At 41.0% G+C, this 25,016-nt stretch overlaps 1 protein-coding gene across 13 annotated transcripts in view; it reads left to right on the forward strand.

Annotated features, from left to right (window-relative positions):
- The window catches only part of LCLAT1 (lysocardiolipin acyltransferase 1), a 136,202-nt gene that overhangs the window by 54,679 nt on the left and 56,507 nt on the right, over positions 1–25,016 (forward strand). For 7 of the 13 annotated variants that reach the window (XM_085542708.1, XM_085542703.1, XM_085542700.1 and 4 more), the window contains 2 exons: positions 21,095–21,263; positions 22,315–22,513. The exons of 1 other annotated variant lie outside the window; for it this stretch is intronic. In XM_085542708.1, coding sequence (XP_085398834.1) covers positions 21,099–21,263; positions 22,315–22,513 — 364 coding nt within the window. In that variant the 5' untranslated portion in view covers positions 21,095–21,098. Of the gene's footprint in view, positions 1–278; positions 408–21,094; positions 21,264–22,314; positions 22,514–25,016 lie in introns of all 13 variants that reach the window. 5 more of the 13 variants (XM_085542710.1, XM_085542711.1, XM_085542709.1 and 2 more) reach the window with 2 other exon arrangements.

Consider the following 25,016-nt stretch of genomic DNA (forward strand, 5'->3'; position numbering starts at 1 on the left):
ATTGCAGCCAGAAAATTTAAAGTATTTTAAATGTATGCGGTTCCTGAGCAACTGTTAGAGATTTCTTTTAGGACATTCTTTCTAAAAGGGATTGTAATTTATTTTTGTTATAGATGGGTTGAAGAATTTCAGTTAAGTATCAGGAAATAGTACATTTTTTGCTCAGTGACTGATAGAGTCAAACATGACTTGAAGCTTCGAATCCGTTAGCAGTACGAAAGGCTTGCAGTGATGGTGTTAGAGGTTTTAGATCACTTTACATTTCTTATTTCTTCTAGAAGGAGTGCAGTGGAGGGACATGAAGATGATAAAGGACCTGGAGCATCTCCCTTATGAGGAGAGGCTGAGAGACCTCGGATTCTTGAGTCTGGAGAAGAGAAGGCTGAGAGTGGATCTCATCACTGTTTGTAAATATCTAAAGAGAGGGAGTCAGGTTGATGGGGTTTGGCTCTTTTCAGAGGTGAGCAACAATAAAATGAGGGGCAATGAGCAGAAACTGAAACATGGGAAGTTCCATATTGACACAAGGAAGAAATTCTTCACTGTCAGAGTGCTGGTGCACTGGAACAGGCTACCCAGACTGTCTATTGATATGAGATCACCCACAGGTGCTCCTTGAGGGAAGGTGATTCTCATTAAAATAAAAGGTAACTTACTTTAATTCCTTTAAAGCTTTCATCTGCATTGGAGGATTTAAATACTCAGCTTAAAGTAAGCTGCAAAGTAAGGGATGTTGTTTTGGAAGAAGGTGCCTTTCTTCTTTCAAGTCTTTGGCAGGTTGTGAATTGAGAACCACAGTGGTGTTTTTAAGTCTGTTGCTGTTAGAGCAGTTTCTGTGTGTTGTAACTGGGCTTCCAGAGGAAATAATGTTCCTTCCTGGGGGAGGAAGGAAAGAGAAGCACTTGCTATGTACTCTTGTTTGTGTAATGGTATTGCACTGTAAGAAAGCACAGATGCACTTAAAACACAGGAAAATGTGGTTATTAAACCACCGCCAACAGAAAGGTTTCAGGAGCATGTGTGGTATCAGAAACAATTTATCATTCCTGATTTTGCTTTTGTTTTGGGAGTGACAGTTCTAAAAACGATGAGAGCGTGACTTTCTATTAGCTGAAGGAAATCTGCGCGACCTTTTTAGTAATGACAGGTGCTCCCTGTTTTGAACTGCTCACTTATTTTCACAATTTTGTTGTGCCTGTAAATTCAGTGACTTCAAAACGTGCCTGTGTATTTTATTTGACTGTCTTGGCACGTTCTTGTGGTTAAACGAAAGATTTCTGTTGGCACAAAAGCACTTTCCTCACCTGTTTTCACTTGTTAGTGGTGGGATCAGTAACGTAACAGGCTTTGTAAAATATGTGAAGTCATTTCCCAGCTGTTGTTTATATTGATTTATGCGAGAATAGTGAAAATTAATTCTGATGGTGAAGTTCCGGCATCTAAGTAGTGAGTCTGAAGGCTGACATCAGTAAGTATCCTGGAAGATGCAGGTTTAGACAGCTTACATATCAACAAGTTTGGCTTCCTCAGGCAAATTTGAGTCTTCTTGGATAATGAACAGTGAATGTTGGCAATAAAGGTCACATCTTAGATTAAAGTAACCTAGAATACATTGTACTGAATTATGGAACAAAGGAATGTAAATACAGACGATCTTCTCTCTTCTCCTTTTCAAAGTGTCCTGACCTTTATTGAGTTCCACTGGCTGACATTTTTAGAAGACTTTTAGTACTAGTTTCTTTCATTATAAAGGGTTTATTCAGGTATTTTCTACCGTGCATTTCATTGTCATCTTCTTTGTCATTTGCTTTCCTTCAGCTACATTGGCACCTCCATTTCATATCAGTGTGCTTATTGCGGTACTGATGCAGTCCTATTTTGTATAAAATTCTGGACACATGCTTGTCAGTAACAAAAGAAAAATAAAGCAAGTGTGAATGCAAAAGAATGGAGCAGCAAAATTGGTGAGCACCTGCAAAAACAGTTTCTCTGGGCAGCCTGGTCTGGTTATTGGTGACCCTGCCTGTGGCAGGGGGCTTGAAATGAATGATCATTATGGTCCTTTTGAACCCAGGCCGTTCTATGAAAGGTAAAATAAGTGTATTTAAACGAGGAGAAAATCACAGTCGGTACATCACATCCATGTATTTCTATTTCTGGTTTTAAATTATTGTGTTCATTTTCTGTTTAAAGGTAGTGATATATGTTGTCTTAGTGCAAGTGAGTCATAGTATATATACGTTGTTCTTGTATAAAATAATGATTGATAGTTGCAATTCTTATTTCAGTGTTGTTGGTTGGAAGCTTCTTCCAGCAGTTCAAGGATGATTAAATCTTGGCACGTAGAACTGCTGGCAGGCTGAACAAGATCTTCCTGGCCTGGAGAGGCTGCTTCTCATGAGCACCCCTTGCTCTATTATAACTATCCAATCTTAGAAGTAAGGTCTAATTATTTCCTTTCTACTTTTCTCTTCTCTAATAGTTTGTTCCCTTTAAGCCTTTAAGTTGTTTTACATAATTTGAGGTACTGCTCACAGCTAACACGGGTCTCTCCTCACTTCTTCCTACCTGTTTGTTAGTGGTAGTTGAGTAAGACTGGGTGGGATTTGTACCTTAGTTGCCAGAATGGGCAAGTTGTCTGCCTGCTGTCAGTCACTTAGGTTTGTAGATTTGGGTGCTCAGCAACAAAGAAAAAGGCTTCAAAGTATACTGCTTAAGCAGACATAATCCCTTTGTTCTTATGGAAAACGAGATCCATCTGCTAATGAATGAGTAATGTTGGGAGGGATATAAGAACGTGTATTTTATGGTTAAAGACTAATGTCAACAGACTAAGAACAAACATGCCATAACTGCCTACTGCAGGCTTTCTTCCTGCCCCTTCTTCTGAAGGAGATGGTTCAAGACCCAGGCAGGCAGACCACTGGGTGGGCTGCTGTTGTTGCTGTTATTCAGTTGGGCAGTTCTTGTGCTTCTTCCACTGGTAATTCTTTTTCAGCATCATATACAAGATACAAGGTATCTTGGGTCAAGGCACTGTAAATATTCATTTTCTATAAATGTTATTCTGTTAAGCACAGATTAGATCAGGATTTACAGAATCTGTCCTTTCTTTAGCGTGGGCAATCTTCCAATTTACAGAGGGCAGGAAGCCCAGCAAACACTCCCACAGACAATTCCTCATCTTTATCCTTTTTCCAGAATAAAAATCCACAAGTATCAGCAGTGGGGGCCAAACTAACAAATGAAAAGAGAGAGTTGCCACTTCTCTCCATGTTTTGTGTAAGTGTTGCTCTCCCCATCCCAGAATAACAACAAAGCTTCCCAAAGAATTCTTAGAACAAACCAGACTCTCTTTCAGGTCTGATTGAATTCACAGTAGGTGCAATGACAAAAATGCCAGGGAGCAAGAACATGTACCTGATCTCACTATTAAGGCTGCAGGAAATCTTAGGGCATATGCTTGCTCTTTGATGCTCATCCATTACTCTTGCTGCTAGAGCATCAGTTAGATGCTCAGTGCTTTTCTTCTAATTGATTGAGAGGAACCTTAATGGGGGCTTGAATGAGCAAACCCTGTAATTTATGGGAAGACTGGAATGAAATACTGTGATGAAGAACTGGAAAAAAGAGAGATAGAAGCTCCAGGAACCTCTGTCTGGAGAGCCTGTGATCTACAACTGCTTGTTTCTTATCTGGTTTCAGTGATGTGAGAGGAAGTAAGAAGCTGGAGTGACTGGGTGTGGTTTGGAGTGAGATGGATGAGGTGGTGTTGAGTAGTGGACAAGAGACAGGGCTTAGAGCAGGTGGGAAGAGTTGATAGGACTGAAGTGCTGAGGGCTGCTGCTGAGGAGTAGGATCAGAAACCAAAGCTGAACAATAGCCAGAGGGACAGGAGGCAGGTTTTTAGAGCAATAACCTGGATGTTTTCTGCAATTACGGCATAGCTGTTTGAGTTTCTTCTACACCAGATGTGTGTGGCAACCATTAATGGCAGCCACAAGGACAGCTGACTCTGGGAATGCTGGCTGCAGCTTTGCTCAGATGAAACGTGTTGCTGTTTTCTACAGGTCTTTATTTTTATTTTCTTAGCTTACATTCTTGGAGTTACAATGAATTCAGTATTATGAAAGTTTAGAGAGAGGATTTTTTTATTTTTTATTTTTATTTTTTTCCAAAAGGTGCTTTATATCAACAAGTCATTGCTGCTTGTCTTGTTTGGGATCTACTGAAAAGAGCCTTGCTCTGTACCCCTTGTGTCCCTTCTTAAGGTATTTATAGACACTGATGGCCCCCAGGCCATCTCTTTTCTAGGCTACAGGGTTCCAACTTTCTCAGCCTTTCCTCACAGGGAAGATGCTCCACTCCTGTCATCACTTTCATGGCCATTCATTGGACTCTCTCCAGTATATATCTGTGTCTTCTCTTGGGAAGTCCAGAACTGCTCACCATTCCAGGTGTAGCAGTACTGGTGCTGAAAAGAGAAGTACCATCTCCCTTCACCTGCTACCAATAATTTTGCTTAATGTGGACCAGGGTACTATTAGGCTTCCTTGTGGCAAGGGCACATCTGGCTCATTTTCAGTTTTGGTGTTCTCCAAACTCAAAGTTCCTGTTCTGCAGGGCTGCTTTCCAGCTCCATCAAGCTGGTCATTTTTATTGTAGAAGCTTATCTGGTTGGTCAAGTGTGACTTCCCTTCAGTGAAACCATGCTGGTTACTCCTGATGATGTTTTTTGTCCTTCAGTTTGTGCCTGGAAATAGTGTCTGGGATTATTTGCCCCTTCACCTTCCCACGGTTTGGGGAGAGGCTGACCTGTCTGTAATTCCATGTAATTCCATAGGTCCTCCTTGCCCATTCTCGGAAATAGGTGTGACAAAGATGTTCTCTCATCTTTGGGCAGTTCTCCCAGTCATTGTGATTGATCAGAGATTATAGGTTGTCTTGCAATCACTTCTGCTAACTCCCCTTAGCACTTGTGAGTGCATCCCATCAGAGCCCAGCCTGCATAAGTATTCCCTAACCTGATCTTTTTCCATCAAGAGTGCAGTCTTCAGTGTTGCAGCCTTAGATGTGCACATCCTTTGCTTTATGAAGGGAGTAACAGCTAAAAAAATCTGGTAAAGTCCATGGAAGGTCTCAGTGGAAGGCTCTTGGAAAACATGCTTGTTCTAGAGACAAACATGATATCATTTTGGTAGCTGAATCCTTTTATGAGCCTACTAGAAACAGATGTTTTGCATGGCAGCTCAATTTTTCTTGCTCTGAACGCATTCAGACAAATTACCCTGCAAACGTTCTTTGTGTTAAACTTTACTGGGAAATGGAACCCTAATCAGAATCCAGACCGAATCTGGCTGGATGTTCAGAAGCTGCAGAGACTGAAAGTGTGTATGCCAGGAATTGTATCAAGCAGAGAGCACTGTGACTTGGTCTTCTTGGAAGTTCCACTGTGCTGCGCTATCTGGAATAAAGCTATGCTGACCTGGAACAGTGAAGCAGTTTGCTTTTCTCTTTCTCTAATTAAGTGCTGACATATTGAGAGCAGAAGGAGGCTAATTTGCTTGAATAAAGCCTGTTGGTAGAAGGGATGCTTTGGACCTCCATTCACATATAGGACTATGCTCCCACCCCAATCTCAGTGGGAATTCTGCCCCAGCTGAGGCTAAGCCACTCTTAAACTGGAGCAAAGGTAGAAGGCTGACTCAAAGGTTCAGGGAGTGAACTGGCATCACTTCCAAATGACCTTATTGGGACTTTGACATGTTTGCTTTACAACTGGTTGGAAACACTGCTGCAAGAAGAATGTGTATGGGAAATTTTTAACCGGCCCACTTATGTAGGATGGGAAAGAATATATAGGCAAACTGGATGTTCATTTCTTGATGTGTCTGAAAACAGAAAGTAGAATGGTTACTTAATGTGTTTAGAATTCTGACAGTCTGAATCATGGTTTTTGAATACTTGTCACTACCAGTTTGTTAAACATTATGGGGTTATTTTTGGTGTTATTTTTATTTTTTAATTCCTTGAATGAAAATATGCAACCGACAAATCTTCAGGACATCAGAGTGGTCTATTTTCTATTTCACTCTCTTTAGCAGCAGGATGAATAAAAGCATTTGAAGGCCTATCCTCTGCCATCGAGCCTCTAGGAAGGAGGAGGAAGAAAAAGCAGAGTGTGGGGGGAGGGCCGCGAGCATGGAAAATTCTACGAAATGGCTTGTGGGTTTCCTTTTCATGTGAAATTTCCCTGAAATTTTCCCCATGACTCACATCCTTCATGATTCCTTTTAAGTCCATGGTTTGGGCTGATTTTAGACAAGTAGGTAGGTTTTTTTTCCTGCCCAGATTTTGCAAAGGTGTGGATGTTTGGTGTTATTCCATATCGTCTGAGTGATCAGGCATTGTAGTCTGGTCTCCATAGGGACAGATGCTCACTTTTTTTTATAGCCTTTCTTATCCTGTGGACAAAGATCGGAAGTAAGGAATTGACTTCAGAAGGAAAACTGTTATTAATCAGAGGTGTATTGTGTGAGGGAATAGCTGTGGGGGAAGTAGGAGGCTTTATTTTAGCAGGTGTTCTTTGATGGTTGTAGAAGTCTGGTATTGACAGAGGGGCAGTATTTGTTAGGATTTTGTGGCTTCTGACTTAAGTTTTCAGTTCGTACTGATTTCTGTTTCTGCTGGGATACAGACATCTCTAGAATTCACTCCCTGAAGTGCCAGCTGATGTCTTTTACAGAGTGAGGGTAGCTGCCTTCTGGCTTCACCACTGCATGACTGATTTCTTCTTGTGGGGAAAAGAGAAATGAATACACACCGCAACTGCCATGCAAACCTGATACTGCTCTCACCTCCAGAGTTCAGATATGCTGTTATTTACAAAACCATCCACTATTTTGAAAAACCACGCAGGGTCTCCCTAATGAAACCATTTAATTTATAAATGATTCATTTGTTGAAAAACGAAACTTAATGCTAGGAGTGAAATTCCATGCACAGATTAATTCAATTCAGATCTACTTATGGACTGTTAGTGTCTTTGATTTGTATGAACACGTGCTTGTAGAGAAATTATACCAAAACCTAAAAAAAAACAACCCCAAAAACAAAATAAAACGAAACCAACATCATCATGGAATATAACTGGAGCAATCTTCTCTATGTTAACTTACAGCTGTTACATCATGAGTAACCTTTCAGATCTTGGAGGAAGTGGCAGTTTCCTCAGCTATGACAGTACTGACTTAGTTCCCCTTTCAGAGATAGAGGGAGTTTTCCATACAGGATTAGGTAGATGTGCAGCTTGCTTTCTATGTAAGCACGTTTGTGCATCTCCACGTATGAAGTGTAAATGCTTGGCTTGTTCTGGAGTTCACATATTCTGCATGTGAGATATTTGACAGTTTGTTCAACCAGGTAGGAACCCTGAGCAAAAACTCGTTACTGTGTTTTTTACAATCCTATTCTTGTACTCTTGTCTTTGAATGTAGGAATAATGACAGGCAGATTTTGGAGGGCCAAGTTCTTGTAAGTTAGATACGTGCTTGGAAAGTCCCCACATAAACTAGACAAGTTCCCAGTTTGGTTGCTGTTTGCTCTTTCAAGTGAGAATTAATTTGCCTGCAGACAGATGACGCTGTTTCTGAATTGGGGGGGAAATAATTTCGTGAATGTGTTTGAACAAAGAACATGACTAGACTCAAAGTCTTACTGGACAATGTTACTGCTGTAATGACTGGTGGTACTGCATAGTTTGTTATTAAGGATCGGTGTCCTATTTCTAACGCATTAAATACGTAACAGTTGAGATATTCATGGCATTAGAAATAAATTACGCTCTTAGGAGTTCTGGAGGATAACAAGTTAACTGTTGTGTGCAGGGAATCTTTCTGTCCAATGTATGTTTTATAATCTGCAGGCTGCTCTTCTAAATTTACAGGCTCTTTTTTGTAAAGAGAACTAGCTGAGAGAAGTCCTGGTGGTCGTGGTGATATTGGCCCAGCGTGCATCTGCATAACAGTCTAAGGGCACCTAAGGTAGCCTTTGAATAGCCTTTGAATATACAACTGTATAGAAGAGCAGGATTGGTTGATGGAATTGGGTGGCATTTGTAATGTGTTTCACTTAGCTGTTCATGATGTAGTGTTATGTTTGTCCCTTTCATCTAAATGAAGGCTGAGTTTTTGTGGTTAATATAGTTTTATTTCAGGAAACAATTCTTAAATTAGAAGAAAGGTCAGTAGTATAACGGTGGGAGATGTTAGATATCCATGTGCAGGTATTTTCAAGCAGGACCACTTTTCAGGGGATTATTCCAAACAAATTATTGTTGACTGATTGGATACACCTGAGAGCCTTCCTTGAACACTTGTTCAGAGGATCTGTTGGTATCATCCTTTTATACTTTAGAGAAGGCAAAGCCCGTGGTGACTAAAATATAGTCTGAATTGAAAAGTACAGCTTTGCTAAATGTTTTCTGGTGAAACTGACAGAAGAATTTTCTTATTTATATAAAAGTCAACAGGAACAAACTGAAAGAAAACTGCTTGGGTGGGAAAGTTTGCAAAAGCGCTTCATTTTTGAACAGGTTTTTAAATTACTGAAGCCTTTTATTATTCTTCATATGTGTAGTTGTTTCTTGTATGCAAAAAGAAACAGTAGTTTTCATTGCCATTATTCATATATGAGTATCTGTGGTTCTGATTCAATTCTGATCTTGATCTGATCTCAAAAACAACTTGACAGAGCTAAGGTGCATTTTTTTGCAGCTGTTTGAAGACAACAAGCTCTGTGGGACAGAAGTAGTGATGTGTTTTGTAGGAAAACCTTCATTCATTAGTGGGAACTCTTCCAGGGCATCCTGTACACCTTTCCTTTCTTCCCTTTTCTCAGAGGAAAATCTATAGAGTTGTACATATGGAAGGATGTTGTGTCTCATGAAGGCACAAGGAGAGTCCCTGAGGCCAAGCGTCTCTTTAGCTTTTCCTATTGTGCTCGCCTGTTTTGCACAGAAGTTCTTAATATTAAGATCAGGTGACCACAAAAATAAGCTGTGTATGTATTTGGTGCTTCACACAAAGGGAAAGTGGAGATTTCTTTTCTTAGATGTGATTACAGGATCAGTTTTAATGAATGGAGAGACTTGGGACAGGAGAATAGGGGGACGGGGGGAATGCAGCCAAACTGCTCGTCTGGAACCATGGCAATGTAATTGTAATATATGTACAAAGAGGTGGAAGCTGATTTAGAGGATGATTCTTAAAATTACTTCTTCTGGCTTTTTAAGCTAAAATATTTGAGGGAACATGTTCCTTTCCATAAGAATGCCCTGAGCTGGGAGCTGCTTGTGGTTTGATGTTTCATCACAGTAATGGCAGCTTGTATGTGCTGCCAAGAGCCCATAGCTTCTTCCTCTTACGCTCACAATGTTCCAGTGAAATATCTTTAAGGTGAGAAAATGCATATTTAACAAGGCATGTAATCATCCTCTCCTTGATGAGTGCTTTTTGTGTGAATTTCTTACTCTGTCCCACCAAGGAAAATTGCTGATGATTTTATGAAGTGGTGGTTTTTCTTGCTTTTTTTAACTAAAAAGAATAAAAAAGGAGCTAAATGTTCTGATGTTCTCATCAATATATCAGAATTAGTAATAAGCTTTAAGTGCTCTGCAATTCTTGACATCACGTAGTCCAGTGATTGATTCCTGTTACTGGCATTGGAGGAGCATAGATGAGAGAAACCTGAGAGAGAAACTCATGAGTGCTTCTAAGTATCCACAGGTTGAGTGTCAAGAGGATAGGGCAGGCTCTTTCCAGAGATAACCAGTGACAGGACAAGGGGCACCAGCTGGAAGAACTTACCTGTGAGGGGTGAGGGAACACTGGAGCTGGTTGCCTAGTGAGGTTCTGTGTCCCTGCTGTTTCAGATACTTGGAACCCATTTGGATGCTTTCCTCTGCCACCTGCTGTAGGGAGCTGCTGTTGTCTGTGTTAGAAGGCATGTTGTTTGGCCTTCCTTAGCTGTAATGCAGTGCTTTCAAGTAGCCATGAGCTTTCACTGTGACAGAATGTGTTCCAGTGTTCCCACTGTTGTGTTGTTTTGGTGCCTCCTGTCCACTCTGTGACAGCAGCAGGAGGAAGTGAAAATGATTTGTGTGTGAGAAGAAAGTTTTGGATATTAGGCAGACTTGCATAAAACTAAAAATGATGTTGCTTACCATCCTAATCTAAATTATGTATTTCATCCCACATATCTCCATCTTTAAGACAAGGGTGTTATGTGGATTTCATGGGTGTATGGGTGTCTGAATGATCACAAAGAGTTGTGGTCAGTGGCTTAATGTCCAGTGATGAGTGGTATTGGAACCAGCACTGTTTAACATCTTTGGTGGTGACGCAGCCTGAGGGTAATGTAACTGTCTGCTCCACATACATCTGAAAAACGTCACTTAGCTCTGGGATACAAGAATATTTCACAGTCACTTCTGTTGTTTTTAATTCTCTTGCTTCTGTGCTCTACTTTGTGGCTATGCTTGTGATGTTTTTTCCTAACTTAGCATCCCTTGCAGTACAGACTAATTTCTGTATCATCTCTCTTCAGGCCATAATACGTAAAAGGAAAACGTCTCAGTATGAAAAGATGTACCCTGCTTTGGTTATTTAGGAGTAGCAAGTGTTTCAGCAGTGTGTTCACTTTCATTAGACGCAGAGAGAAGCATCAAAGTGATGAGAAAGAGAGGGAAATGGAACGTCATTAGTGTCTGTTTTTTGACAAGTCCAGAAATCCTAATTTCCCAAATGAAAGCATCACCTCCATGGCGCTTATTGGAGGCATCTCAAGCCCTTAAAGAGATCCGTGACTGCATCTGGGAATTCTTCTGCAAACACGGCTCAAAAAATGTACATGTTTTTCTGTGCATATCCTTACTAATGAGCTTATTTTGTCGCTTCAAGATAAGCTCTTCTGAGTTCTGTTTCAGAGGTATTACTATGCTAATCGAAAAGAACAGATCCTTTCCAGGAATTCTGTGTTCTTTGTGTAAATGTTTTAATGAAAGGCCGGGGCACTTGGTGCAGATTGAAACACAGTTGTGTCAGATTGTGTTCCCACTTGGAAATAAGAATTCTAGATTTTCTTGGAAGAGAAACTCTTCTAAAGAAAATAATGAATTGCTAGGGGGTTAAATGTAGGTATTCTACTCCAGGTAGAGCTGATATTAACCATGTTCCACAACTACAGAGACTGATAGGGGAAATCCCTGGTTTAAATATTTCTGGTTGCATGATGGACTTATAACCTTTTCTATACTATGTATATCATGTTCACAGAATCACCCAGGTTGGAGGAGACCTACAACATCTATCACCAGTAGTTCTCACTAAACTGTGTCCCTCAACGCAACATCCAAATGTTCCTTGAACACCTCCAGGGTCAGCAACTCCACCACCTCCCTGGGCAGCCCATCCCACTGCCTGACCACTCTTTCAGTGCAATAGTATTTCCTGACATCCAGCCTTAACCTCCCCTGGTGCAGCCTGAAGCCATTCCCTCTAGTCCTATCACCAGTTACATGAGAGAAGAGGCTGACCCCCAGCTCACTTCAACATCCCTTCAGGTACTTATAGAGAGCAATGAGGTCTCCCGTTAGCCAGGCTGAACAATCCCAGCTCTGGGTATTTTGCATTTCCTGGCCAAGTTAAAAGCAGCATAATTTTCTTAACCATCCAGAGTTTTTGCTTCAGCAGTCGCTGCCTTTTTAAAAGTTGTCCTTTCACTTTGTTCCTTTCCCAATCACTTTGAAGCTTTTAAGGCACTTTCATAGCAACATCAACGGTGCTGAGACAGAGGCTGGAATCGGCCAGCTGTTCTTTAGCAGTGCCCAATTTGTGTGTTGGGAGGCTCTTCATCTATGGCTCTTAGTCTTAGATGTTGCTTTTTTCCATTTATCTTCTAGATGCTTGGTAAAACAGTGCATAAGCACTGGCAGTTTGCTTCCTCTGTTGCTTCAGCAGTGAATTCTGTGTTCAGCATCCTGCACTGGTAATTTGTTATGGGATAGGATGACCTTGCTAAGTGTACATGCAAAGAGCTCTGGAAAGCACAGCAGAACCTCCCCTCTTGCTGTCAAGTCCTGAATTGGAAACGATGTTAACTAATGGTGGGGTGGTAGTTTGGCATTGTGTGTCTTGGCTGGGTGTTTTTTGGATATTCCATCTTCACCAAAACATAACAAATGGAGAGCAGGATTTCATGTCCAGAAATGGATCAAATGTAAATAGGCAGTTTCTGCTGCTTCTGGTGGGAATGGAATGGTAATTTTTTGGCTGCAGAACTACTGCGTTTTTCCTCTTTTGCTTTCAAGCCTGCCAGGTAACTGATCTGTTTATTCTGCTATGCTTACCTTGCAAAGCAGCCAGCCTGTAAGCAAACAGAACAGAAAATTACTATTTACGTGGCTCTTAAAGTTATTAGAAACATGTAGTATTTGCTGATGCTTGTGTATGCTCCCAAGTGCTACGTATTCTTGATACAAAGGTGGCACTGCTAAATTTTAAGTTCTCTTTTGCATGGAATTTTCCAATGATGTGACTAGAACATCATTAACATTGATTATGAATGTGTTTTTTTGTTGATATTTGTCTTGGAAGTATATTAAAAAAAAGAAAAGCCAGAGGCAGTAGCACAGACTGAAAGATTTGGCAGAGTTCTCTGTGATTGATAATAGTAATTTATTATTAAAAAAAAGAAAGGGGAAGGCATAAATCCATTTGTAGGCACAGTTCTCCATCTCTTACTTAAGGACTTAACGTCCTTATAGTACTTAAAAGGTGTTTATAGTCAGAAGGGAGAACAACTTTTTACATGGGGAGATAGTGATAAGAGGGAATGGCTTTAAACTAAAGCAGGGGAGGTTTAGGTTAGATGTTAGGAAGAAATTCTTCACTCAGGTTAGTGATACCCTGGCACTGCTGCCCAGAGCTGTGGGTGCCCCATCCCTGGAGGTTCCCAAGGCCAGGCTGGATGGACCCTGGGCAGCCTGAGCTGGTGGGGGGCAGCCCTGCCCATGGCTGGGGTTGGGGCTGGGTTGTCTTCAGGGTCCCTTCCAACCCAAAACATTCTCTGTGACCATTCTGTTTTGTCAATTTTGGCACTTTTAAAGGGTAGGGAAATGAAGGTAAGGCTCCAGTGGTGCTGATTTTACAGCTGAGTCTAGGTGAGGCCTCACTGCTTTGGTGCTTGCCACTGGAATGGCTGGGGCTGGCCCTGCTGAAGTTTTGTAGCCTGTAACATGCTGCCAGGAAATGAAGTAGTTTGGCAGTTGTTTTATAGGTGGTGGCTCTCACAGCATAAAGAATGCTAAGTGTGCATCAGAATGAAGTTCACTTTTTGCAATGTGTGTTTGTAGCACACACGATAACTGGAAAAGCAGGAATTGAGTTAATACATAATGTTCTAAAGCAGAAAGGTCTTACGGAGGATGGCTGCAAAACATACCTCTCACTGGAACCTTCTCCAAGCTGGGTGTCTTGCAGAAGGCCTGAAAGCTTGCCTTTACATTTCCCCTTTGTTCCCAGAACCAATCTGTTCAGAACAATATGGATTGGTGTGGGTTTTTTGTTGTGCTGTTATTAACCCGGTGATGGCTGGTAGTTTACACAGCTTGTGAAAGAGGCTCTTTGGATTTTGCTCACATATTTGTCTCCTGTTTCTCTTCTGTGTTGTTAACCCAATGAGAAAGTTCTGCCTTGAGTTAAGGATGTATGCATAGAGAGAAGGAAATGGTGGGATACTGTTATATATTATGTATGTATTTTCTGGAAATAACCATAGCTGTCACTTGATACCCTCTTACAAAGCATTTATAAGCACCTTTGCTGGTGTTCTCATTCAAGCTTCGCTGGCTTTGTGGTTGTCTACAGCAACAATGGAAGTAATAGCACAGGTAACTACAGTGAAAAATCATCAGCCTGATTTGCTGTCTGTACCCTGACTCAATTACCTGCTTACAGCATCTGAGAACTGTTCTGCAGAGAATTTCAGCCAGGCTTTTTTGCATTTGGAGAGGCACGATTACTACTTGGGAGAGCAAATAAAAGACTCCATTACATCTTTTATTGAAGTGTAATAGTCAGATTAAGTCTGGGCAATTCAAAGAGATAGTGAATGGTAAGGTGTGCACCAGCAGTCATATTTTGCTGATAATATTTATGGAAATTACCGATTAATTATTGTGCTTTTTATTTGTGCATGTTATTGTTGGAGAGAGTCAGGGATGTGGTTTGTGATTGTAATTATCTTTTATTGTCCTCTTCTATATCATTTTATGACACATATATTAAATCTCCTGAAGGTTTTTTAAAGGCAGGAACTGAAAGGGAAATAGTTTTAACAGTCAAGTGCCCATTCCCTCACATATGGTGTTGATCTGTGCCATATGTGCATGCTCCTTTCAGTACTGAAGTACACAAGGGAGGCATGAGAAATAAAATGTAGTTCATAAATGGGTGTGTGAAAACTGATGGGTCTTCTTATGTGTATCTTATGCACTACTAATTAGGGTGGATATCTATCCAAATGATAATTCAGCTTCTTCCCTTGCAACTTGTGTTGTTTCTGAAGTTCTTTTAACTGAGGGATGAGTGAGAAATTATGCGGTCAGAGATGGGGTGAGTTGGAGATCTGGAAAATAAGACTGAGTCAATCTGTAACAGGTCACTGTAAGCAATTTTCTTTTTAAAATAGCATTATCTAGGAACTAATTTCTTGTTCAGAGTGCAAGAATTGGTGAAAATTTCCACTGAACTGGTATGAGAAAAACTGTAAAATGCTGAACTAGAAAAGGCAATCTGTTGGGCAGGAGCATTGTGCTAGGATGTGTCATTTCCATTCCAGCTTCTCCGCCTACCCGGTGGTCTGTCACTTGACCCACCTGGGCAGGGGCTGCCAGCACCCGTGTTGTTTGCCTTGCAAGCTGAGAAGGGTTTTCTGTCTGCGTGCTCTCCTTCCCAGGCAGTTCTGTTTGTGCATTCACTGGTTTAAGGATATGGACAACTTGAGTCATTAAGAAGACCAATTCACTTCACTTAGATGAAAGGTTTTAAAAACCTATCTTCTGACTTGGGAGTATTTTCCTTTGTGAGAGCATTGGATAAAGGCCGTCTGTATGAGGTTCTGCTTGATTTTAATTGAAAGTCATGTTTACCTTTTCCACTGGTAATTGACTGAAAAAAAATTAAACCGAATGCCTGGTATTCCTCATTCAGCTCATAAAGACTACTGAACAAGCAACTTTATTGCCTGTGGCTATTGAATGGGATTGTCCTGACGAGAAACCACACAGCATTGTTTTATTTGCCATTTATTTTGGTGGTGTAATAAACCCTGATTTGTTGACTGTGTAATACTAAACACTTGAAAATTGCTCCAGTTATCAGGCAGCTGGCTCTGCCGGGTAGTATCCTGTGCTATTGTTTAAGGAGATTGCAGTGAGGTGGGGGTCGGCCTCTTATCCCAGTAGCAGTGACAGGACAAGAGAGAATGGCCTTAAGTGACCACTGACTCTAAGATTCCAGTTGAGTAGTGTAGGCTAAATCTTGTTGGTTTTTCTAATTGGATTTGGAAGACAACTGAAGTGTACAGGAAATTCAAATTGTCCTGAAACTGTTCAGGAAATGTGAAGCATGTGGTGAGTCTCTACTATTGTGAAACTTCAAGCTTTAATTTTAGAGGAACCTGCTTGTTTCTAACCAGGTTTACTTGTGCGCATCTTTTGCACTCTTCCAAGCCATAGAAAGAGTTGGGGAAAAAAAGAATTTAAAAGCCTGATCTCTACAGCAAATTCACAGCTCCTGTTTAAGGCCTTTTGAAAGCATCATAACAAGCCATGGTTTGCCTTCCTTTCCATCTGTATCTTGACTAAAATCACAAAGATGATAAATAAATCGAACCAAAATACAATGACAGGAAGGATGCTTCTGCTTTATGTTACTTTCCATAAACTGCACGGAATAGCGAAATATTTTCAAGGAAATATTTTAATAGAGATGAGGTGGACAGAAATGCAACTGCTTTGCAAAATAATTTATCCCATCGTAGCCAAGAATTTTTAGAATTAACTGAAATGTAAAACAAAAATTGTATTTTAAGAATTACTGTTTCCTGTTACCTGGAGACAGAGCGTGTTTTCCTTCTGCTATGGCAACAAGGGCACGCAAAGAGTATCTCGATAACTTGGAGTTCTGCCACAAAGCAGATGAAGAGCTCCAAACCCAGTATGTGGATGCTGTCTTTCTGTTTGCAGTTTTGAGCCCAACTCTTAAAATAGTTTTGACCATCTCCCTGTAGCTCTGAAACACGCAGCCAACAGAGAGTGGCTTTTAAATGCGCAAAAGTCTTTATGTATTCCAAATCCAGCATTAATTACTGCTATAGGAAGACAGAGTTGTCAACAGCAATAAGGAAGTACTTGTGTACTTTGACAATGCTTGGTGTCTGTTGCTCAGGCTTTCCGTGTAATGGTTTGATTCATTTCTTGGGTATCTCATCTGTTGAATGAATCAGCTGTGGGTTTTCTTTGTTTTCGGATTTTCACTTTTGCATTAGGGCATTTGTACGGGTTCTCATTAGGTGCACCTTTCCGGTGTGGTTGCTTTTTTAATTATGTTTTGAAAACTCTTGATGTATATATTTTTTGCATTCTTCTTTAAATGTGTATGCTAGATGTAGGGTGGGTGATGTGTGTGTATGAGAACAACATGGTTCTGAGCTAGGTGTGAGATAGTAGTATGATGACTCTGGACCTGGGTGGGGGCAATCTCAAGCACAAATACAAACTGGGCAGAGAATGGCTTGAAGGAAGCCTTGAGGAGAAGGATTTGGGGGTGTCGGTTGATGAAAGGCTCAACATGAGGCAGCAGTGTGCACTCGCAGCCCAGGCCAACTGTGTTCTTGGATACACAGAGAAGTGTGACCAGGTCGAGGGAGGTGATTCTGCCCTTCTGCTCTGCTCTTATTCTGAGCCTCAAGAACAAGAAGGGCGTGGAGCAGTTGGAGTGGATCTGGAGGAGGGCCATGAAGATGATCAGAGGGTTGGAGCACCTCCCATACAAGAACAGGCTGAGAGAGTTGGGGCTCTTCAGCCTGGAAAAGAGAAAGCTCTGGTGGGACATTACAGTGGCCTTCCAGTACCTGAAGGGGACCTATAGAAAAGCTGAGGAGGGACTTTTTATAAGGGCAGGTAGTAATAGGGTGAGGGAAAATGGCTTTGAACTGGAAGAGGGTAGATCCAATCTAGATATTAGGAAGAAATTCATCTCTATGAAGGTGGTGAGACACTGGAACAGGTTGCCCAGAGAAGTTGTGGATGCCTCCTCCCTGGAGGCATTCAAGGCCCGGCTGGATGGGGCTGTGAGCAACCTGGTCTAGAGTGGGATGCCCCTGCAGATAGCAGGAGGTTGGAACAAGATGATCTTAAGGGTCCTTCCAACCCAAACCATTCTGTGATAATACAGACATTTCCCTGCTGAGCATGTCAAATCCAGTTGGGTTCTTTACCCTCTTCACTCCCTGCCATAAACATCTGCAGAGCTCTCTTGCTGACCTCTGTGCTAGTCAAGCACACGTGCTGTTGGCAGCCAGCATGCCCAGAAGTTTGTGTGATGAATACCCATTCAATGTATTGAATGAGAATAAGTAGAAATGTTTCTCAACTGACACATGCAGTCAGGTGCATTTTTAATCATGTAACCTGTTGTCCAGGCTGTAACTCCATCATGTGTACCCACAAACAAGATCAAATGAATTGAGACTGTTAACAATGTCACCTGGATACTAAAATGGTCTTGCTGACTGCTGCATTCAGGAGGCCAGCTGGATGGTTATTCTCTTATGTTCATTGCAGGGGAGTCGGACTAGATGATATTTAAAAGCTCCTTCTCACTCAAATGATTCTGTGGTTTCTGTGATATTCTGTGTCTAGGAATAAGCATGGCAGCATTTAGCCCAGTGGGGTGCAATATGACATGTATTTGTATGCCATGTATAATGAACAAAGTGCTGCTACAGAGCAGGTTAAAGAAGAGAAACTTCAGAGCTTCCCAAGTCTTTACCATAGCTCACATACTTCAATCTTGGAAAAAAAGAAACAACAAAGTCTGTTTACAAGTCAGTCTTTTATATAAAATACAGAAAGGATTTTTCTTAAATATTTGGCTCCGTGCTGTAAATTTGAGGGAAGGACTAATGTAAACTGAAAAGCTCAGCCTGCAAGCGAGTGACCTAGATTGCTTTTGAAAAGAGCTGGGGAGAGTGGCAGAGCAGCGTCTCCTCTTAGGAAAGCTGTGGGTATGTGTGTGCTGTTCTGCAGTGTCCTGGGGCCGGGGTGCCAGACAGATCTGTGTACACCTGCTGTGCTGAGCGGTGCCTCCAAGAGAGCCACTGCAGCTGGCTGAAGCTGATCAAGTGCTGTGCTTGTGCTGCAAGTGGGTTGGAAAGCTGTTTCCAGTTGTTTTGCTATGTTTGTTCCTCAGAAAGTGTACGTGCCTGATTAGACCCGTGACAATGAATTTTAATGCTATCAATTCCCTTTTGCAGGCCTCAAGTCTTGGTATGTTAGGAAGAGTGTTTCTAGTCCTAATGCAATGAGTGCTTTCCTTTGCATCCCACTTTTATTCTCTGGATTTCTTTTGCCCTCAGCTACAGAATCACACAGATCACAGAATGACCCGGGTTGGAATGGACCTCAAGGATCATGTAGTTCCAACCCCCCTGCCTGGCAGGGCCACCAAACATACACCTTTACTAGATCAGGTTGCCCAGGGCCCCGTCCAACCTGGTCTTGAACACCTCCAAGGACGGGGCATCCACAACCTCCCTGAGCAGCCTGTTCCAGGGCCTAACCACTCTCCTAGTAAAGAACTTCCCCCTAACATCCAACCTAAATCTTCCCTCTTTTAACTTAAAACCATTTCCCCATGTCCTGCTATTGTCAGCCCTTTCGAAGAGCTACCTTTGTTTCAGTCTTCCCCCCTTCTGTGCTAGCAACTGTTGGGTTGCAATTTTTGACTTCAGAATACTTTGCTGTGGAAACAGTATCGCTACAGACGTGGCTCAAAGCAAGCTTGAGATAAATCTTGTATGTTAGAGTACACAAGTCTTAATGGATTACTTTTCCATTGCTGATTTTCAGTTAAGAACACCAGCTTCCTGTTTTTCTTCTTCTGAAGTCCTGTCCATCTGAGCTCTTAGGATCTCTAAAATAGCCTGTCAAAACAAGAATTCAGTGAAGTGACTGGAAAGTGACTTCTACTTAACCTTTCATTTTATAAACAATTGGCTGAGCCACAAATAGTTGAAAACAGTCTATATTTAGGCCCTAATTTAAAGAACTGATATTTCCACATTTGCTTTGTCATAAGTGGTAGTAGTTGCTAAATTATGAAAGCTCGTAGCTATTGCAGCTGCTCGGAGGATCGCTGCATGTTTTACCATAATGCATTCAGAAGCAATATGCATTGTACATTTATAATAAGGCAGTCTAGCTGCTAGCATAGGCACTGAATTACTTCAAGTCTCAGCGACTGTCTCAAGACAAAGCTATTGGCTTTTTGGAAAATAACTGAGAAGGACAGTGGAAGTACAGCAGACTTCAAGAAGTCACAAATGCACTAAGAGTGAGCTGGGTGACTGCAGATGCTGCTTGCCTGCTTTGTTGTGATGAAAGGGAAAATCTTGTTCAAAACGACTGATCAGGCATTGAAGGGGGTCAGACATTGACCCTGGTTCTACAGTAAGGCAAACTTCTGTAATTATGGGCTTAACAAGAAGAAACAAGACGGAGAAGTAAAAAAAGTTCCTTATTTTCAGAAAATGGTAATGTATGTACTTCACTAATGTCAGATATCTCACTGGTTGGTATTGGGGCTGATACCATACAACATCTTTGGTGATGCAAACAGTGGGACTGGGTGTACCCTCAGCAAGTCTGCTGTCAGCACCAGGCTTTGTGATGTAGTCAGCACAATGGAGAGGAGGGATGCTATCCCAAGGGACCTGGATAGACTGGAGAGGTTGGCCCATATTAACTTCATGAAGTCCAGCTAAGCCAAGTGTGAAGTGCTGCACCTTGCTCAGGGTAATCCCAAGCACAGATACAGGCCGGTTGGAAAGTGAACTGAGAACATCTCTGAGGAGATGGAGTTGGAGATGTTTGCTGATGAAAAATGGCACATGGGCTGGCAGCGTGTGCTTGCAGCTCAGAAAGCCATCTGTATCCTAAAAGAAGAGCAAGGGAAGTTCCCCTCTACTTCATTCCCTTGAGAGCCTATCTGCAGCACTGCATTCAGCTCTAGAATCTCCAGTGCAGGAAGGACTAGGAACAGTTGGAACGGAGGCTATGAAAATGACTGAAGAGTTGGTGTGCCTCTCTTGTGCTTAAAGGCTGAGGTCTTGTTCTGCCTAGAGAACACTCTGGGGAGCCCTCATTGCAGCCTTCCAGTATGTGAGGGAAACTTAGGAACAGGAGGAGGACCAACTTGTTACATGGCCTGATAGTGACAGGATAAGGGAGAATGGCTTTAAGCCAGAAGGGAAGATTTAGATTGGATATTAGGTGGAAATTATTAGAGGGTGGTGGTTGCCCAGAGAGCTGTGGGTGCCCCATCCCTGGAGGTGCCCAAGACCAGTCTGGATGGTCCATGGCTGGGTGTAACCTTGCCCTGGGCAGAAGTAGGGGCTGGGTGGGCTTTAAAGGACCCTTCTAACCTAAACTATTCTGCAGTAAGATCACCTTTCTATGCCTTTCCATGTTAAAAAAGTACCCTTCTTAAGATTTCAGAATGGAACTGCGTGTTGCATTAAGTGGTAGAAATTATGTTTGACCCCTATGTTAGTGTGTCTTACAGATTACTGTGTTTATGTAGTTGTTCTCCAAAAGCTACTTGTGAGGCAGAACACTTAGTTTGCTTTTACTGTCGTTTTGTGTTGTTAGTTATGAAAAGAAGGAGGAATACTACCTCAAACTGAACCTACGGGTCTGGAGAGTTATATAATTACTTCGCCCCTATAACACAATGCCAACTTTCTTTTTCAGAGCCATGGTGTCATGGAAAGGAATATACTTTGTAGCTGCACTGTTTTTGGGAAGTTTTTTTGGAAGTATTTTCATGCTCGGTCCTTTTCTACCTTTGATGTTTATCTCCCCGGCCTGGTATCGCTGGATCACTGACCGCATTGTGGCAACATGGCTCACGCTTCCAGTGGTAAGTTACAGTGTGAACCGAGTTCTGAGCAACTGTTCATCTTGCTTACTAATGTTTTTTAAGATATATATATATTATTTTAAACAGACCATAACTTTCTTAACAGTCTATGAAGGGTAATACCTTAGCTCAGTGGATGTTGGCTGTATTCCTGCATACGGTCCCTCTCTTTTGCAGTTTAATGTATAAGTAAATTACCGCTATGTGTTGATTGTGCTCTTGAAAAGGCCTTTTCACGTTGTCTCTATCCACTGTCTGATACTGATCTGAGAAAGGTGGGTGAAACACAAACAAGCAAAAGGTTCTTTTAAATTGCAGAGATTCCTAAAGGATTCTTCTTATAAACTTCTGCTTCCAACTGTGTTCCAGCTATCTAATTACAGAAATTATTTACTGTCTGGTATGCCGTTGCTGACCTTCACTGTTCTCTTACTTAATCCTCATAGAATTTAGTTCATCTGCTTGTATTAGAGACAAACGGTTTCAGGTTTTCAGCTGGGGGTCTCTTCTTTGAACTCTTCCTGTAGAAAGGTGACATGCATAAGGTCTCTCTCTTCATCTGTTCTCCAGAAATCAAGGGACTTTGTTCCTCTGCCTTTTAAGATTTGTTTTTCTGAAGTAAGATACTATATTGGTACTCAGAAGTACGTATCTTGTGACATAAATGAAGGTTTATTACATATCAGATTGTGGGTTTTTTCTGTTTCTGTTCTGTGTGTTTTGAAGGGCTGTGAGGTGCTTCATCTTCTACAATTTTGTCCTTATCTCCTTTACTAAATGCAATGAAAGTAAGAGGTAAGCAACAATTATCAGTGAAGACAATCTAGGGAATGTTATTTCTTGCTGTGATGTATTGATGTGATGTACTGATAGTGTCACAAGCTTGATCCTTGTTGAAAAGCTGTTTTTTTTCATTAGGAAACAAATTTGTTTACCAACGATAGCACATGTGATCAAATGAAGTGATGTCACTGAGATTAATTTGCCTTGGTGATAGACTGTTGCTTTTCTTCTGTGAGTAAAGTCATAAAATGAGATGTATTATTTGTAGGCGTTGCTGGAAATGGTGTTTGGTGCCAAGGTGGTTGTCACCGGTGATGGATTTATTCCTGGAGAAAGAAGTGTCATTATTATGAACCATCGCACACGGATGGACTGGATGTTCCTGTGGAACTGCCTGCTGCGATACAGCTACCTCAGACTTGAAAAAATCTGTCTCAAATCCAGTCTCAAAAGCATTCCAGGATTTGGTAGGTTACTAAATCCTTTAATGGGAAGATCTGTTCAGAAATGCTTTTGCACAGCATTGTTTATACCCAAGTTTGAATTCTATTTCAGTGTTATTTTTTTCAGATCTCCTTTTAAATAGTATACAAAATCCGAAGTCTCCTAGAAGGATCCTTGGACTGCATGCTCAAGCATTTATTTGTCAGAGTATTGCAACTTTACTTACTGAAAGTAAATTTCGCATTGTAAACTTGATGATTTCAGAGTTATGAGAAAAGATTTTAAAATTCTTTTCAAGGTCTTCTTCAACACTTTGGCTTTGGTGGTATATCCTCCCAATCATCCCATACTGCACGTTCTCTCACTGTAGTCTTCTTTCTTCATTAACCAGTTTATACTATGGAGAAGATTAGAAAATAGAAAGGAAAAGCCCCACAAGCAACTGCAACGTTGATACTAATTTCAGTAGCTGTAATTTTAAAATGAACTTGATTGCCTAAAATACCCTGTGCAGGACATGAAATGATCAGTATTTATAGTGGCATAGGATGGGAACGGATCTGAGTTGCACATGCTCAGGGAAACCATTTTAAGCCAAAAATCGCTGCCTAAATGGTTTCTGAACAAATCGACAGACTTATCTGAAATAAAAACATCCCTTTTGCATTTTATTTCTCTCTTAGATTTATTTGCTATTTTATGCAAAACCAGCTTGGGCAGGACATGCATCAACTTTATGATGTTGAACGAGTAACCTTATTTATGGTTCCCTTTTGTCAGGCCATTTATCTGAACAGATAATTCTGGCAGGATTCCATAAGGAGGAACTCTTGTACTGTTGTGCTGATACTGCATTCACTTGCTGGGTATTTAGTCCTAAGTAAGAGCTGCAACTAGGTAACCTACTTTTTTTTTCCTAATATTCAAACGTGGTCAGTTTTATTTGACAAAAGACATCTCCTCTAGCATTGCAGGAAATGAGAAAATATGTGTTTAGATAAATGTTTTTATAACACAGTGGAGATGTTTTGAAGTCTTGGAATCGGCTGCATAGGCAACTTTTAAAAGAAATGTTGGAAGATGGAATGCAGGATAATACTCTGCAAGTTTGATGGATTAATCTCTTCAAAAGAAGCGTGTTTTTCTCTCTCTCTCTATTTTTTGTAACTAAGCATGTGTGTGCCTGCTTAGTATTAGAATGCCTTTAATAAAGTTTGAAGGTCAGCTCAAGAGTTTGGGATGTTATGTATGCCTGGCAAAATTCGGCTCCTGAAAATGCATCAAGTTGCATTCAAGTTTTTCAATCCTCAGTACATAAACTTCGCATATCTAAGAGATGTGATGAATGAGCTCTGGAAAACACAGTTTCGGCAGATCAATGTTACCTGCTCACAATAACTTCTTGGTTCAAAGTCTGCCTTAGGTGCTTAAGCCTCCAGTGGCATTCTGGATTCATACTCCATACTGTTAAGTGCAGTGGTTGGGGTGGTACAAATAGATACTTCTGTTGTTCTTGTTGTGGGATGACAGTTTCTGGCAGTAGAGTGGGTGCCTGGATCTGTTGTAACTGCTAGTTACATGCCAAATCCCTAAATATCCTCTGCAGAACATGTGCTTTGAGTAATTTTGCTTGTAGTGTTGAGTATTTTAGCTTAATTTTTAGTAAACTATTAACCTCATTTATCACAGGAGGAATTTCATCCAAACCGCATCCTTAACTCAAGCCATAATTTGATAGTCTAAGTCAGGAATGATAAGCATCTATCAACTGCAGTATATCTAAAAAGAGGCCTTAGAAATTCAAGTCTCCCTGTTCTGTCAGCCTGTATTTTGGGTAGCAGATTCTTACAAAAATGAAGTATTCCCAATAGAGGCAACTGGAAGGGGTGAGACTCTTGGGTTAAATTAAGTTTGACCAAAGAAGATGTCATCATGAAAAAGGTGTTTGGGGTGGATGCTGATGCAGAAAGTGGTGTCCATAAAGAACAACCCTGCATCAAATCAGTAAGAGTTTCTCCTACTTAGCCCTAATGACACTGCTGTGTTATGTGATAGACTTTCAGTAGGCATTTGTCAGATGTTGTTTGTTGAAGCGTGTTCTGTGGTTTGGTTTTTGCATAAACGTTTTGCTCATCTTAAAAGTTTTAAGGCCAGAACATAGCTTGAAAATCAAGTGGACAGTTTCAGTGCACTGCAGCTATGATTTGTACGTTAGGTATTGATCATTAAGGTATGTATAAGATTATGCTGCTCCAAGTGGTGTATATGGTAGGTAAAGCAAGGCTGTGAATGGAAATAGATCCAGAGTCCTCATCACCTCCTTTGTAGGTGAAAAGTGTAAAGGTATCATATTTAATAAGCCTATGTTACAAGTAGGCAATTATTTCCAGTTAGTTATAATTAAAATCAGAAGAGAAAGTATTTCAAGGAGAAGCATTGAGTCACTTATCTAGTTGTTAAATTATTAATTCTTTGCATTCCAATATATCCAAAAACTTTAACTTGATTAAATGCGAGCCTTAAAGA

The sequence above is a fragment of the Coturnix japonica genome, chromosome 3 (assembly GCF_054131305.1).
Source record: "Coturnix japonica strain WE chromosome 3, WE-NBRP24, whole genome shotgun sequence".
In the NCBI taxonomy this organism is placed as follows: Eukaryota; Metazoa; Chordata; class Aves; order Galliformes; family Phasianidae; genus Coturnix; species Coturnix japonica.